Source organism: Erythrolamprus reginae, chromosome 10 (assembly GCF_031021105.1).
Source record: "Erythrolamprus reginae isolate rEryReg1 chromosome 10, rEryReg1.hap1, whole genome shotgun sequence".
NCBI lineage: Eukaryota > Metazoa > Chordata > Lepidosauria > Squamata > Dipsadidae > Erythrolamprus > Erythrolamprus reginae.
Genome location: NC_091959.1, coordinates 20265313 through 20283071, shown reverse-complemented (window position 1 = coordinate 20283071; position 17759 = coordinate 20265313). Strand labels below are relative to the sequence as shown.

At 44.6% G+C, this 17759-nt stretch overlaps 1 protein-coding gene across 1 annotated transcript in view; it reads left to right on the top strand.

Annotated features, from left to right (window-relative positions):
• The first annotated feature begins 324 nt into the window (after positions 1-324).
• PCSK6 (proprotein convertase subtilisin/kexin type 6) overlaps positions 325-17759 on the top strand; it is a 175997-nt gene continuing 158562 nt past the window's right edge. Inside the window, exon 1 of the mRNA XM_070763474.1 lies at positions 325-611. Coding sequence (XP_070619575.1) covers positions 441-611 — 171 coding nt within the window. The 5' untranslated portion in view covers positions 325-440. The remainder of the gene's footprint in view (positions 612-17759) is intronic.

The following is a 17759-nucleotide window of genomic DNA, read 5'->3' as shown; positions in this document are numbered from 1 at the left end:
CGGGCAGAGCCCCCCTAGCCCAACCTCCAGCCCGGCTCCGTCGGGTTCCGTCCGGAGCCTCTCCGAGCGGCGGCGGCGTGGAGCAGCCTCGGGCTCCTCCGTTGGAGCGGCGCTGTCTTGGCTTCCAGGAGCGGCTCCGGCGGGCGGGCCGAAGGAAGGCAGGCAGACAGGCAGGATGCCCAGGGAAGCAGCCACTGCCCGATTGCAGCACCCCGGGCATCGCGTCTGCCCAGCATCCCGGGACGGAGCCCCCCCCCCTTCCCAGCCCGGTCCCCCCCCCCCCTTTCCCGGCTGGCCGCGGCCGCCTTAAGAGGTCGAGGCTCCACCCACCGGCGGGCTAAGGCAGCCGGTCGGTCGCTCTCGCCGGGCTCGGGCAAAGCGGGTGTCTGGAGCGCTCCGGGTGCTCGCGGGACTCCCTCCTCGCCTCCTCCGCTGCCGCCATGCGCTCGTGGCGAGCATGCCTGCTCCTGCTGGCGGCGCTGCCGGCTTGCCTGCCGGCCCGGCGCTCCCGGAGCGTCTACTACACCAACCATTGGGCCGTGCGGGTGCTGGGGGGCCCCGGCGAAGCGGACCGCTTGGCTTCGGCTTACGGCTACCTGAACCTCGGGCAGGTGAGTGCGCGCAACTTTGGCGGGGAGGGAGGGAGAGAGGGGGGGCGTCGTGGGGAAGGGTGGAGGGGTGAGATCGCCTACCCACCTGGTGTTTCTCCCCTCCCAAGCTGGTTTCCTTCCCCCTCACCTGGTTTCCTTCCCCCTAACATAGTTTCCTTCTCCCTAACCTGGTTTCCTTCCTCCAACCTGGTTTCCTTCCCTCTAACCTGGTTTCCTTTCCCCAACCTGGTTTCCTTCCCTCTAACCAGGTTTCCTTCCCCCTAACATAGTTTCCTTCTCCCTAACCTGGTTTCCTTCCTCCAACCTGGTTTCCTTCCCTCTAACCAGGTTTCCTTCCCCCAACCTGGTTTCCTTTTCTCCAACCTGGTTTCGTTTCCCCTAACATACTTTCCTTCCCCCTCTAACCTGGTTTCCTTCCCCCTAACCTGGCTTCCTTCTCTCTAACCTGGTTTCATTCCCCCTAACTTGGCTTCCGTTCCCTTAACCTCGGTTCCTTCCCCACTAACCTGGTTTATTTATTTATTTATTGGATTTATATGCCGCCCCTCTCCCCTGGTTTCCCCCTAACCTAGTTTCCTCCGTCCAACTCTAACCTCATTTCTTTTCCTTAACCTGGTTTCTTCCTTCCTTCACCCGTTCCCCACGACACACACACATTCCCGCAATTGCCCCCGCAAGAACTTTCCCATGCGCGTTCTCTCCCCTTTCTTCTCCTGGGGAAGAGGCGACGCGCGGAGTGGAAAAGCGGGCAAGGAGCGGGTGGAAACCGTCCCGATCCGGTTTGGACGGGAAAAAGAGCGAGGATCCTTCGATCGGAACGGAAGGCTTGGAGGCGCCGCTCTCCATCCTTGCCGAGAGGAAACTCCAGGTCGTTTGTCCGGGGCTGAGATTTTTTTTAAAAAATCCCCTACTTTATTTTTTTGGCTAAATCTGACGAGGTTGAAAGCCGGGCGCGGCGGGTGATCCTGACCCCCAACTCCACTCGGGGGAGATCCAGCCGCTGCTTCCCCAGGGGCCGCTTCAATTTCTGAGCAGGCACGGAGATAAGATGCGGGGCGACAGGTTGGGCTTCCCGACCCTCCCCGACCTGCCTCCTCCTTGTCCGGGCGATGCCCCGTGGACTGCGAGCTGGCGGCGCCTGTTGCCTGCCGAGCCAAAGAAAAGACGCCCTCCTCCACTGGATGGGTGCCTGGAAGCAATCGGTAGCAGATGTTTCTTTGGGCTGAAGCCCAGCGAGTCCTCCCCATCCCTTGCTCGCTGGAGGGGGCATTTTAGCTTAGGAAAACACCCCAGGCATCCCATTCAGCTGGGTTGACTTTTTAAACCAGGGCTGGATCCTTTTTTGGCTTTTGCACAGATCTGCTGAGGTTTGTTTGTTTGTTTCTCAAAACATGTACAAGATAGCAGGTCTCGGTATAAACAAGTGCTTCTCAATTATTTTCTGTTGTTTGTAATTTTTAGCACACTTTCACTGAAAAAACTCAAGTGGCTTATCAGCCCGATTGGGGTGTAATATGTTTAAGTAAGTGTTTAAGTAAGCGAATGCTGGCTGGGGGATTCTGGGAGTTGAAGTCCAAATATCTTCAATTTGCCAAGGTTGGGAAACACTGGTTTAAGTGATTCCTTAATTTATTGGGTTTCACGCTGTCCTCTGCCAACATTTTTAGACATAGTAAACATACCAGTCTTTCCTCGGCTCTCACCATAGTCACAGTGGAGCCATGCGCTACATACGCGTTGTCATATTTTCTTGTCTTAGCTTTCGGGAGACTTACATTTGTTTCATTATCTCCGTCTCTCTCCCCCTTTCTTTTCATCCCTGTTCAATATTTTTCCATGGTGTCTCCTAAGGGTTTGTTATCTGCACTTCATATCTCCTGCTCTGGGCTATGGGCTCTTGTTCGGTGCAAAAAATCCCTATTCCCTTGCAGCAACCCCACCCCCCACATTCCCTGGGGTCACAGGTCACCACCCGCTTTGCTCCGTGCCCTCCCCAGGGGGCCCTGCCCCACTATTTAAGAAGCACTGGTATAAACATAAACTTAAGCAAAGTTGGTACAGGTAAATTTGGACAATAGGACAGTAAGACAGGGATGGTAGGCACAGTAGTGCACTTATGCATGGCCCTTATCTTACAGAGGAGATGTTTGAGATCTTGAGGTCTTTTTATAAAAAAATCTTTATTAAATATATACATTAAAAAAGACAGAATAAAAAGAGAAAGAGAAAGAAAAGACAAAAAGAAAATAAACATGTAAACATGTAAACATATCACACTTAAAACAAGCATAAATTCAAAATACTGTATACTGCTCAAAAAAAATAAAGGGAAACCTCAAAGAACACATCCTAGATCTGAAGGAATGAAATATCCTCATTGAATACTTTGTTCTGTACAAAGTTGAATGTGCTGACAACATGTGAAATTGATTGTCAATCAGTGTTGCTTCCTAAGTGGATAGTTTGATTTCACAGAAGTTGGATTTACTTGGAGTTATATGGTGTTGTTTAAGTGTTCCCTTTATTTTTTTTTTGAGCAGTATACATTGCATGAGATAACACAGAAATATCTTCTAGTAGTATATACTATCACCATTGGGAGGTGGTTTGAAGCTCAAAGTTTGGGATATTTGGGTTTATTCCAGATCACTTTAATCTTATATGAATATGGATATCTATTCTGCTTCGAGACTACATATGTCAACTGTCCAGTTGACTTTCATTACTGTGTGACCTAATGTTAAATTATCTATAATGGATATATTCTACCCCTCTATTTTTTTTAAAATTTATTTATTTATTTATTTTATTTTATTTTATTTATTTATTTTATTTTATTAGATTTGTATGCCGCCCCTCTCTGAAGACTCGAGGCGGCTAACAACAATAAAAAAGACAATGTAAACAAATCTAATATTAAAAATAATCTAAAAAACCCCAATTTAAAAAAACACTCATACATACAAGCATACCATGTATAAATTCTATAAGCCTAGGGGGGGAGGGAAAATTTCAATTCCCCCATGCCTGACGACAGAGGTGAGTTTTAAGGAGCTTGCGAAAGGCAAGGAGGGTGGGGGCAACTCTGATACCTGGGGGGAGTTGGTTCCAGAGAGTTGGGGCCGCCACAGAGAAGGCTATTCCCCTGGGTCCCACCAGACGACATTGTTTAGTTGTTCTTGTTCTTGTTTTGTCTGTTTATCAAATTTGTATTTAATTGTATAAATGCGCAGTTGATTGAGTCCAGACTCCCAGGGTTTCAAGTACGGTATGTCTCCAAGGCACCTTGAGTTGTATTGACAGGGATGGTGCTGGACATATGAAAGACTGACATTTTCCCCATTTCTGCTTGTATCCTTTGGACCAAGGACCCCCTTCCCAGACTGGCTAAATGTTGCCTTGAGATTTTTTTAGCGTGGCAATCTTGAGAGTTGGACCTGTTTCCAGCACAGGCAGATTCTTGGCTGGCTTGACAAAGATGATGCTGGGATTTTGGAAGTCACCACCTCTTTTGGCCAAACCTATTGCTCAGGTTGCTTCTTTAGATGTTTTAACGTTCTTCCTTGAGCGAAAGGTTTGAAGGAGGACTCTGCTCTCTTTGGAGATTCTCAACCATTCAGGTCATGGTTGTCCCAGAGGTGTTTGTCCAAAAGATAACTGGACATTCTTGGGCGGTGTGTGTGTTTGTGTGTGTATGTGTGTCTTTGTGTGTTTCCCTCTTTGAAAAAGTTTTACTTCTCATCCAAGAAGTGAAAAAAAATCCAAGGTCACGATTTGCAGATAAGATGGCACACATTTATATGGTATGGGAGAAATAAGATACATAGTTATTTCCAGAGACATTTTATTAGAAATTCATTATACTTAGTATGGGAAAAAATAAAGGGGAGATTCTATACAAGGGTACCTTGTTGGCTCTCGATAATAGAAGCGTCGATGCATCCAAACCTTGTGGATTGGCAGAATATATTGAGATACAAAGACATTTTGACTGAGCAAGGGCACTGAAAATCGAGTCAGGAATTAGAAAAACAAGGAATTATTTTGGACTGGTATACGACACTACAAATCAAGGCAAGATATAAAACAGACAATAAGGCAGAAAATATTTCGTTGAAAATGACTGAACTGGATGTTATTTTGCTGGGTGAAGATGATAATTTGATTAAGAAATTGTATAGCTATTTGTTACGCGTAGAATTGGAATTTGAACAGGTCAAAGACACTATGGTTAAATGGGCACAAAACTTTGGGTATTCGATAGAATTACACACACACACACACAAAGAAAATCTAGTTGCCTTTTGGAAAAGCACCTTTGGGAGAGCTCTGCGGGTTTTTAGAAATTATGACGAGGGTCTACTATTATTTACTTTGACTAAGCTGTCCCCAATCCCTCCTGCACATACACCCTCCGCCCAGTAATGGGCAGCCAAAATTTTTACTGCCACACTGTGGGTGTGGCTTATTTTGTGGGTGTGGCTTAATGGCCACGTGACTGGGTAGGAGTGGCTTGCCAGCCATGTGATCAGGTGGGAGTGGCTTGAATGATTATCATCGTTTAAGTGAACTGTTAAATCCTCGACTTACAACCTTACAAGTGTCGCTCGCTGACGCGACAATTTGCTCTCCTTCCTGGGTCGCCCTCCTGTCTCAGGCTGGGTAGCTGGGCGAATGGGTGTTGCCAGAAGCATAAATGCTGCCAGCACCGCTTCCACCACGCCTTCTGCTTGCACCTCAGGCAGGAGGTGGCTGTAGGCGGCTGGAGGGGAGCCAGGCAGGAGATAGTGAAGCCCATCTGAGGCCAGGAAGGAGGAAAGAGGAAAAAAGCAAGGAGCTCAGACTCAGCAGCAGCAGCAGAGCAGAGAAAAAAAGGAGAGCCGAGCTGAGACCAGTAATCCAGGAAGTGACAGCCGCCGATCAGCTGGAGCTCTGCATACATCTTCATTTCCGCTGGTGGAACTGTGTTCCACCCCATCCTGCCTGCTGCCCACCTCTCCCTCCACCCCATCCATCCACCTCCTTGGCTGAATTTGTGCCTCTTCCGATAGATTTCCCCCCCCCCCACTCCCCACATCTCTAAGCTTTTCTTTTCAACGTTCTTCCTCCCCTTGGCTTAGGACCAATTAACTTTTAATCTCCAACCTCAACTTTTTTTGCAAAGGACTTTTGTGTCCGAGGGACTAGGAGCAGACATTTGCAAAAGGGAAAGGACACAAAAAGGTAATTACTTAGCTAGAACACGACAGCTGAAAGAAAAGGGCAAAAAAAGGAAGGGAAATTTAAAAAAACCCACAGAAAAAAAATAAACCGAGACGGATTCCAGAGGGGACTGCCTGCTGGAAATGAATCAATATTTAATTTTTGCCCAGCAAAACATGCCCTTATCAATTTAATACCATTTATAAAGCCATTTATATATTTCTTCCCAGCTGCAATATGTATAAGATTAATTGATTTCTCTGTGGGTGTCTTTATTTATTTATTGGGAGGGTTGGGGCAGAAGCTAATGAACAAAGGCAAAAGCTTTGAAGCGGTCTGCAAAACAGGAACTTTTGAGGTTCTTTATTTAAACCCCCTTGGTGGTCGCATTTGGCAGATTTATCAGATTTTAACAGTGTCTCTCTGAGTGAAAGAGGATCCTTTAAGTTAGGGAGTCTGTTAATATAGATATACAGCTACTGGCTTCATTCATACTGAAATCCAAATACAGTACAGTATACCGTATTTTGGGTGCACTTGAATTATGGTGTGGGCACTTTTGGCACCCTAGGAAAAAAGGTTCGCCATCACTGTTTTAGGGTGTATTCACCCACCTTTCATAGGTCTCAACATGGTTTGTTTAAATTAATGCAGATTATCAGGGTTTGGCTAACACATTGAGTCCAAAGTAACAAACCATACCTTTTAGCCTCTAATGTTGTGCGACCCAGTCTTCAAGCAGTGCTTCCTGGGAAAACTTTAATTCTACTTATTTAACTAATCAATGTTACAACAATCCCTTAGGAGGTTGGTCTGCAATGCTTTGTAAAAGCATGCTACACCGTGTAGGGCTGAATTGTGCTTTAGTCTGTTGCACAAACCCTGTTACATTATTCATTTTTGGTTCAGTGGATTGTGTGAATTCAGCCTACCATGGGTTTGCATAGCCTTAGACCACAGCTATTGATTCCAGGACATTTATCTATGTCAGTCAATTCAGTCTTCCCTATTTTGCCCCCAGGCACATTAAAAATTAAACATCAGAGCTTGTTGGCTTAACTACAGTGAAAAGAGGGCTGGAATCTAGAAGTTAACTCAAAATTTATCACCCAAATTGCCCTGCTACCAAGAGAGAAAGAGAGAAGCAGCGAACCAAGAAACCAGAGCCAGCACAAGAAAGCAATATGCAAGGATTAAAAAGGGGGTGAAAAATCAAAAACTTCTTTGCAGCTGAAGAACACAGGGATTAAAAACAGAGAGAGAGAGACCGCAGGACATCCTAAGAGAATCAAAGTTCAGCAGAGGTCGCCGTAATGAAAACTCAAAAGAAATGCTGGAAAGAGTTTTTTTAAGCCAAGAACCGACAAGGTCCTTCAGAGGTTTTGACCAACATGAACTGCAGTCCGTTGACCACAAACAGACAAAATGTCAAGCTTCAACTCACACAGAGAATTGTATCATTCAGGCAAACTCCCCCCCCCCAATTCTGATAAATATGATTTTTTTTAAAAAAAAGAAAGTGGGAAGCAATAACTAACTGTGTTTTTCAAAAACACACAAAATTATTTAACATCTGTAGCATATCTTTTTTCCTTCCGCCCCAATAAGCCGCTCTCAACTTGATTTTGCAGCCATTCATTTTGCTTTCATGCTGTGCCTTATGGACTATGTGAGCGCTCTCTCTCACACATACAGGAGAGAATTTTCTCCAATTAGAAGCAGCAGCACCTTCTGTAATTACTATTGTAATTACTATTGCTCCAGGTGGAAAACTGCACAGCATTATGGTTTGAAGGATACTTTTTTTTTAAAATATTTTTTTATTGATTTTTAACAATTTAAAATCACACAACATAAAACAGTGCGTAGTGAAATGTGAATTGTGCCCACCACCCTGACATACACACATTCCCCACCACCAAATTGGGGGTATTTCTTTTATAATCCACTTAACTCAAGAGCAATATCTCTGTCTACATATTATAGAGTGATTCTAGTTTATTTCTTGTAGCTTGGTCTCGGATTCTGCTCGTCATATATCGTCTTACCTTGTCCCACCGTCCCATCAGCCGTCCCAAATCAGTTTCATTATCCAAATTTATCCTTTTTTCCATAATTTCAAATTGAATATGATCCACCATGTACCTATACCAATTTTGCATTGTCCATTTTGTCGCATCCTTCTAACCCAAAACTGCCAAAATTCCTGCACTATCGGGCATTCCCAAAACATATGCATAAACACTCCTTTATCTTGACAACCATGCCAACAATTCCCCCTGACATTCTGCTGAAAATGTGCAAATTGAACGGGAGTGAAATACCACTTATGTAATATTTTCCTTCTCATTTCCCTAATTCTTGTATTTTTAATTTTCCTTATATCTTCTACTATATTTTCCATTTCTTGTACCTCTACTAATATCTCATTTTGCCACCATTTAGTCAATCCATCATTTGCTTTCATGCTGTGCCTTATGGACTATGTGAGCGCTCTCTCTCACACACACAGGAGATAATTTTCTCCAATTAGAAGCAGCAGCACCTTCTGTAATTACTATTGGGCCAAAGATTTGCAGTGCAGTCAAAGGTTCCATTAAATCCAAGGCACTTAATCCTCTCCCAGACAACAAGTGCTCCAGGTGGAAAACTGCACAGCATTATGGTTTGAAGGATACTTTAAACGTGAATGGATTGCTTGGATATTTGCTAACGATGTTCCCTTCTTTTCTAGCCGCCTAATCACGTGGGGGAAATCATATCATGTACTGGTACATCATAACCCTCGGTAACTTATCAGTGTCCTTGATAAAAGAACTCAATCTTTTATCCGCCAATACAAACTGCCCATTAAATAAGTCAGGAAACTTTAACCCGGTGAAGTCAGATGGACTACTATTGTTCTAAAATCTGCAATGCATATTAAAACATTTGGGTGCTCCTCTTGTGCTAAACCACTGGTTCCCCAACTTTTTCAGTCCACTGCCCCCTTGGTGCCAGAAACTCATCCTTGCCATTAATTCATTGATTACCAAAGGCAATTCTCTGTGTTTTGATAACTGGGTTCACTTCACCTTATACAGTGGCGGTACCTCTACCTAAGAACCCCTCTACTTAAGAACTTTTCTAGATAAGAGCTGGGTGTTCAAGATTTCCCCCCCTCTTCTTAAGAATAATTTTCTACTTAAGAACCCGAGCCCGGAAAAAATTGAGAGTGGCACAAAGGCCTGGCCAGTTTCCTGCCATTCCCCCTGGGTCTCTCTCTGACACGGTGTATGGGAGGTGCGTGCTCCTCCTCACCACCTCAGAGTCCCTTTTTTTTTAAAGCCTTAAAGTTTTGGATTTTTTTGATTCCCCTCACCTCACCTTCTCCCTTCAGCAGCAACTGTCCTCTTCCTCCTCCTCCTTCTCCCACCCAAATTCCGAGCTTTTATTTCTTTCCTAATGGGTTTGCACGCATTCTTTGCTTTTACATTGATTCCTATGGGAAAAATTGCTTCTACTTACAAACCTTTCTACTTAAGAATCTGGTTACGGAACAAATTATGTTGTTAAGTAGAGGTACCACTGTATATCTTAACCTTATAGCAGAAGAGAAGCGAGCACTCTGCAAAGCCAGAGCTGAAAATGCTGCGACAGTGGTGCCCACAGATGTGGCAGAACATTTTGTGCCCTTGCAGGCCTTACCAACCACCTGTTTACATTGTAAATAGCCCACAACCTGCTAGAGGTCAAAGTCCTCTTCGAACACAATGCACGAACATCATCATATGTCTTACCACAGTGATGGTGAACCTTTTTTTGGCTTGGGTGCCAAAAGGGTGCTCTTGTGAGCGATAGCATGAGTGCATGTGTCCACACCCATAATGCAATGCTCTCCCCTCCACGCATGAGCACAACCCCCTCACTGCCCCCCTGTGCATGCGCTCAAACCTCACTGAAGCCTCCAGACTTCTCGTAAGTCCATTGGGCTGTTTTTCGTGGTCCCCAGGATTCAGGAAAGCCTCCTGAAACCTGGAGAGGCTGAAAAATGACCCAACAGGAAGTTCAGAAAGGAACTTCTGGTTGGTTCAATGGAGTGTTTTTTGTCATCCCCAGACTTTCCAGGCTTTCCTGAAGCCTGGAAAGAGCTAAAACCGCCCCAAATCAGCTGGCTAGCACGCGCATACATGCTTCAGCTTACGTAGGGCAATGCCTCATGTGCCCCTAGATATGGCTCTACGTGCTACCTGTGGCACCCGTGTCATAGGTTCGCCATCATTGGTCTAAGAATTGCCTCTTTCATAGATTGCTTTTTCTGGTTTTTATTGGATGTGTAAACTTACTCTGGAGTTGTTTTCAATGGGAAGGAATGTCCACCACCATAAAAGTGAAAAGATGGAGATAGATGGTCAGAAGCTTGTGGAATTGATACAGGTAGTCCTCAACTTGCGACCAGGCTTGAGCTCCAAATTTATGTTCCTAAGCAAGACCTTTGTTAAGTGAGTTTTGCCCTGTTTTACGACCTTGCTTGGTACGGTTGTTAAGTGAACTGTTGCAGTTGTTACAACTTAGTAACATGCTTGTTAAGTGAACCTGGATCCCCCACTGCTTGTCAGAAGGGTGCAAAAAGTGATCACATGACCCCTGGACAAGGCAACTGTCATAAATACAAACCATATGAATTTTGATCACATGATCTCAGAGTTGCTACAACGTTTGTAAGTGTTAAAAATGGTCCCAGGTCACATTTTTCAGGGCCGTTGCAACTTGGAATGGTCATGAAACGGACTATATGCAACTTTCGCCAGACCAATCCTTGAATATAGCTCATCTGTCTGGAAACCACACTGCATTTCAGACATAAACACTCTAGAATCTGTCCAGATACTTTACTAGAAGAGCCCTCCATTCCTCCACTCACAACAGAATACCCTACACCAATGTTCCCTCTAATTTTTTTCCGGTGTGGGCAGAAAAGTATAGTGTCTGAGCGACAGTCCCTTTGGGACTGGGCAGCATAAAAGTAATAAATAAATAAATAAAAATAAATAAATAAATAAATAAATATTCATGCCTGAGCAGTGCTATGTATTTTGTCATTAGTTAATGAATCTAACCATAGAGGTTCTCAAATTCTGAAACAGATTCCTAAAAAAGATAAACCAATTTATGTAACCCACTTTATGAATAAATTAATCCTTTCACTGGCATAAGGGCTAGGCAAGGAAATACTTTTAAATTTCATGTTATAATATATGTTAAATAAAACAATTACATAATTGTATAATTTAATTTTCAAATATTTATTTTATTTAAAATATGATATTTATGACTATGTTTTGATGGGATGAATGAACTTGCTTACTTTTGTTGACATCTGAATTTTATTTCTTGTTCTGATCAATGTCTGATAATTGCAAAAAAACCTTGAGTCACAGAAGTAGAAATGCCACAAACGTTTATCAGCACTGTCAATGAATTGATTATTAGGATTGGGTAAGAAGCTTTTTGAAAATACCTAAAAATGTTTCCATGCTAAAAAGCCAAAAATGTAAAAAATGATTTGGAATAGTAAATTTCACTATTAAAAAGTCACTCAAAAGATTATGGAATTACCAGTATGCTAGTGGGGATATATGAAACAAACATTTTCGACAGAAGCAATGCATAGTAACATTTGTTATAATAATTTAAATGATTTAGTTGGCAGCTCATACACTTCTTGCCGTTACTAAAAAAAGAAGCTAAAAATTGGTTTGTAAGCATAGCAATGCCCACAATTCCAAATTTGATTATCATGTCTGAAACAAATATTTTAAAAAATTCCTACATACCACTTCCAAACCAATGTTGAACTTCTTACTTTATAGAGAAGAAAACAATTTCTAGCTTTGTTTTCCAAAACCCATAAACATTGAAAGAATTGCTATCACCTCATAAATTCTGTGCAGTATTAGGAGAACAATATCTAACATATATGGGAACAGAGAGAGGGAAAAGGGAAGAGACCGAACCGCCACCTTCTCCCTCAGCAATTGTCGTGGCACCCATCGCCCGCATAGAGACACCCCCTCCCCTCTGAGGAAAGCTACTCCCTGCCCTCCGCCGTTAACAGTTTAAAAGAAGCCCACCCGCAGAGAAACCGCCGGGCTCGAGATCTGCCACCCACCATACAGAGAGATACTGGTGCTCCGCCCCACTCCTCCTCCTCCCCCGGGATTTCCTCTTTCCCGCCCCAGACTTTCCCTTATTCCCCCTGCAAACAACATGGGGGGGACTAGGCATCTCACCTCCCACTTGTTCCTTGCTGTGCTTGTCTGCCGGCTGTTCTCTCCGGCACCTGGGCCAGGCGGCTCAGGGGACGGCATGTTGCTTTCCCCCGGCCCCAGCCCAGCCTGGCCTGGCCTTCACGCCAAGCGATTTCTCAGCCGCTGGCGAGACTGTTCCCTCGGCATGGGTGGAGTAGGGAGGAGGAGGATGACTGGCTGCCCGGCACTTTGAAAATGCCGCCGCCGCCGCCCCACTCAGCAGGGGGGAGGGAGGAGGCCACTCCCCCCTCCCAGGAAAGAGTTGCAAGAAAGCAGCGCATTTGAAAAGCGCGCTGCTTTCTCGGAAAGCCAGCTTTCCTGGCCGGCACAGGGCTTTCCCGCCGCTCCCCCCCCAAAAAAAACACAATGGAGCATGACAGGCAGGGCGAAGCGGGGTGGAGCTATGGGAGGCTCAAGAAGGCAGCCCCGCACTTTTCTTTCGGCGGAAGAGGAGGAGAGCGGGCAGATCGGGCGGGCGGGGGCAGCGCCTTCTACTGCCGGCGCCTCCCCGCCCCCCGCCGTGGGCTGGCAGGGGGATGGGGAGTGTGCGCTCATGGAAATGGCTGCGCGGGGGGGGTATTTTGGGGCGCGTGCTTGCTCAGTCACGCAGCTTACGGGGAACGGTGCCCTACACCATTAGACTTACAATCCTAGGTTTAGAAAACTTAGAACTACGTCGCCTTAAACACGACCTAAGCATAGCCCATAAAATCATCTGTTACAACAGTGTTTTTCAACCAGTGTGCTGTGGCACACTAGTGTGCTGTGAGACATTGTCAGGTATGCCATGGGGAAATTAAACATGGGTCCCCAAACTATGACCCGTGTGCCGGATATGGCCCGTGGAGGCCATTTATCTGGCCTGCGGCCAGCCGCCTCCATCCGAACATAAACATTCCCCTCACAATCCCTCCAGCTATCAGCGACAGGAAGAGTGGAGGCACAGGCAACGCTCACTGACCAATCACCATCTAGGGTTCATCCTGACCCGTAGCGATGAACCAATAGCAGGCCGCCTCTCATCCACACCCAGGAACGTCCCTGCTCGGGCTGCCGCGCGCTTGTCATTGTGTGGCCATGGTGAGTAGTTGAACCTGCTACTCCTCCCCATGGTCCCGATTTCTAATCCTGGTCAGGACTGGAGGTAAATGTTGCCACCACTAGATGAAGCCTCAGCCTCAGCTGGTTATGTCTGTTCTGTGTTGGAGTGTCATTTTGTATCATTTTGGTTGGTGGTGTGCCCCAGGATTTTGTAAATGATAAAAAATATGCCGCAGCTCAAAAAAAGGTTGAAAATCACTGTGCTACAACATCCTTCCTGCCAACGACTACTTCAACTTCAACCACAACAACGCACGGACACACAACAGATACAAACTCAAAGTAAACCGCTCCAAACTTTACTGCAGGAAATATGATTTTAATAACTGAGTAGCCAGTGAAGGGCTACCAAATTTTTTACTACTACACTGCGGGCATGGCTTATGCAGGACACCCTGCATTTCCTTTCAACATCTGTCAGTGCAAATTGGCTGCTCTGGGGTGGAGTTCCATTTTTGGTACCTCACTGCGTTCCCCACTGTCCGGGCAGCAGCCCACCCCTGCATGTAGCTGATGTCTGGAACTCACTACCTGACTCTGTAGTGTCATCACCTAACCCCCAAAACTTTACCCTTATATGATCCACTATTGACCTCACCCGATTCCTAAGAGGTCAGTAAAGGGCGTGCATAAGTGCACCAATGTGCCTTCCGTCCCCTGTCCTAATGTTTCTCTCTTACTAATATCAGGTTTATAAACATTGTTATATCTTTGTATACTACCAATTCCTACTTGACAAAATAAATAAATTAAAGAAATAAATACATTTCTATTGGATGGTGGACTACCACTCATATCTTAGGAGGAGAAATGATATTCTTTGCCTGATCCTATTCTCACTGCTTTTCTTTTCGGGTTTCGGATTTGTTTTACTTTAAGTGTTTTGTTTTACGTTTTACGGAGGTGTTCAAGATTTATGTTCAATTTTTTTGAGTAGTTTGATACCTTACACTTTATAGGTGTTTTACTGCCAAAGCAGTCCAGACTGAAAGCACAAACCATATATTAATATTACCTTTGTTGTAAAGCTACATTTCAGAATCTTGATAGTCTGGAAGCATTTCTTCTTCATTTTTTTATCTTCCAGAAAACTAGGGAGTCTCTTTTCTAAGACTTTGTTTTTCCTTCTGTGGGGCTGAGATGCATTTTGCATGACAATTGTCCTGTTTGTTGCTCTTCCTCCTCTCTCCCAAGGTCATTGCCACACACCATTGTGGTTCAGAGTGTAAGCTGCCAGAGAATTATCCTGTGGCAGGATGGGCAGCCAATAAATTTTACAATCAATCAATCAACCAATAAATCTGAGCCTGCTATAATGCAGTTATGTAATCGTTGAATTTGTGTGATAATGCCGTATTAATGTGCTCATGTAATTGTTTTTGCATTATCGTGATGTGTGATAGATGCTGACAGGAGCCCTGGTGGCCCAATGGTTAGAATGCAGTATTGCTTTCTAGCTCTTTCATTTTTCCTCTCTGCAAAGAATGTTTTCCAAGCCCTAAGTCTTTGCAGGGTTTTTTTTCATTGCTCCACTTGCTCGAGTAAGTTTCTTTCCAGCCCTAACCAGGTGCTAGCAATATTTCCAGCTCTTACTGGGTTGCAAGCTCTTTCACTGTTACTCTCTGCAAAGAATGTTTTCCAAGCCCTAAGTCTTTGCAGGGTTTTTCCCATTACTCTTCTTGCTCCAAATGTTTCTTTCCAGTTTATTTATTTATCTATCTATCTATCTATCTATCTATCTATCTATCTATCTATCTATCTATCTATCTATCTATCTATCTATCTATCTATTTAGATTTGTATGCCACCCCTCTCCGCAGACTCGGGGCGGCTCACAACAAGTGAAAAAAGACAGTTTGCGACAAATCTAAATTCCTACTAAAAAAACATTTAAAAACCCCCATTTTCTAACACACATACATACACACATACCATTCATAAATTGTACGCCCAGGGGAGATGCCTCAGTTCCCCCATGCCAGATGACACAGGTGGGTCTTAAGGAGCTTACGAAAGGCAAGGAGAGTAGGGGCAGTTCTAATCTCCCGGGGGGAGTTGGTTCCAGAGGGCCGGGGCCGCCACAGAGAAGGCTCTTCCCCTGGGGCCCGCCAACCGACATTGTTTAGTTGCTAATGATGTTCCCAGCTCTTACTGTCTTTTACTCTCTCCAAATAAAGTTTTTTTAAAGCCCTAAACAGAGGATAAAATAATGTGCTGGCTAAAAACGCTAGCCAGATGAATACCTGGTAAGCAGATTCTTTTCCCTATTTTCCTCCCCGAAAACAAAGGTGTGTCTTATACTCTGAAAAATACGGTAAGTGCTATTGCTATTACTGAGGGTGAACATTCATTTTCTGGCCTTTTTCCTCTACCAGTCCTAACCAAAAGCCCTATCAATTGGGGAGCTGACCAGAAAACCTGCCCTTTCCATAGTCTCCTGATACACCCTACTTCCCCTCAACCTAACTGGAAGCTCCTCTCAAAATTGTGATGCTGACTGGCAACAAGGAGCCACAGCAGAGGGATGAAAGAGCCACATGCAGCTCCAGAGCCATGGGTTGCTGACTGCTGCCCTAACCAAAACTACATTCTACATATGCCTTTCTGCAGATTTTGTCCTGGGTTACTGGAGTCAGCAGGATGGTTATGGGTTTCAAAACCTGCCAATGTGGTTCATTGGAGATGTGATTTATGACATGTCCAGGGAGGAGGGGGAAGACAGGCTCATGGGGCCCCATAAATTATGTGAGGTCAATTCTGATTCCATTGGCGTATTGCCAAAATGTTGCTCCTAATAAATGATTGTATTTCTTTTGAAGCTTGGCTCGGAGCTCATGAATTAATCGGGGCATATAAGTTTCGGAAACTTCACATAAGGTCCCTCTCAACTGTTATTCCATCTTTCTCTGGTGTTTCTTGATGGCTGGCTTCCTGGAACTGAACCCTAAAACTTTCACCTCTTCTTAATTGATACTGGGCAGGTGCCACCCGGATTTTCCTGCCTTTTACTGTTCCCGCGGAAATAATTGGTGGAATCGTACAACTTTCAAGACGATCCTTCTCTCTCTCTGACGCCATTTGAGTTGAACTACCTCAACTGAGATGCCTTTCGTAAACTCCTTAAAACCCACCTCTGCCGTCAGGCATGGGGGAACTGAGACATCTCCCCTTGCCTATGTAGTTTTATGTATGGTATGTTTGTGTGTATGCTTTTTAAATAATGGGTTCTTTTAGGCTTTTAATGTTAAATTGTTATTTTAGTCTCTTAATATTAGATTTGTTATTGTATATTGTTTTATCACTGCTGTGAGCTGCCCTAAGTCTGCAGAGAGGGATGGCATACAAATCTTAATAATAATAATAATAATAATAATAATAATAATAATAATAATAATAATGATGATGATGATGATGTCCAGTTGCCGGAAAGAGTAACAGATGACTCCCTCAGCCTCTGGCAGGGAGTGTATATTTGGGTGGAGTTGGCAAGGCCCCTATTTCCATGGAACGGAGCAGACTGTACCCTTCCATGGTTTAAACAGAAGCAAAGAACACTTCTTCCATTGCAAATGTAAACAGCCTGAGCCCAGCCTCACTGATTTGGTGGCTTGGGGGCATTGAAACATGGGTTGTAGACAGAGGCGAAAGAATAGAACTTTGGCACATACGGGAAGCCGTAACAATTTTGGAGCATCTGGAGTTATGCTGTCTGTCCTGTCTTTTGAAAATAAATATTGGCATGGCCAACTGATTATATGGCTGATTATATTAGCTGGTTTTTTGGCAGAACATGGTTGGAAATTTGGAGTAGTGCCCCCTTTCTTATTGTTGCATGTCTTCGGAGTGGGTGAGAAGTATTAGCTAGGATACTACGAGCAGCAAAAAAAAATCTTGTTGCCCTGGGATGGTGCAGAGGTCTTCAAACCTGGCAAAAGCTGACTGGAGAATTCTGGGAATTGAAGTCCACAAGTCTTAGTTGCCAAATTTGAGGACTCCTGGCCTAGAACAGTGATGGCGAACCTTTTTTTCTTTGGATGCCAAAAGTGCACTTGTGTGTTGTATCACACATGCGCGAGTGCCCACACCCATAATTCAATGTCTGTGAAAATGGCCTTCCCTGCTCCCCCCCCAGGCCCTCTGGAGGACTGAAACAGCCCATAGGCCAAACTCTGGTAAGCCCAGTAGGCCCGTTTTTCACCATCCCCAGGCTCCAGAGGCAAAAATGTCCTCCCCCATCCCCCTAAAAATGTCCTCCCAGAGCCTCCAGGTGACCAGAACATCAGCTGGCTGGCACACATATACGCATTGTCCTATTGTCTCTCCTATATCTCATATATCGTATCTACTATTCCAGTGTTTCCCAACCTTGGCAACTTGGAGATATTTGGACATCAACTCCCAGAATCCCCCAGCCAGCGAATGCTGGCTGGGGAATTCTGGGAGTTGAAGTCCAAATATCTTCAAGTTTCCAAGGTTGGGACACTGTACTATTCTTCTATTCTATTCTTCTTATACTACTCTCATAATATCCTTCTATTCTCTTATTGGTATACTG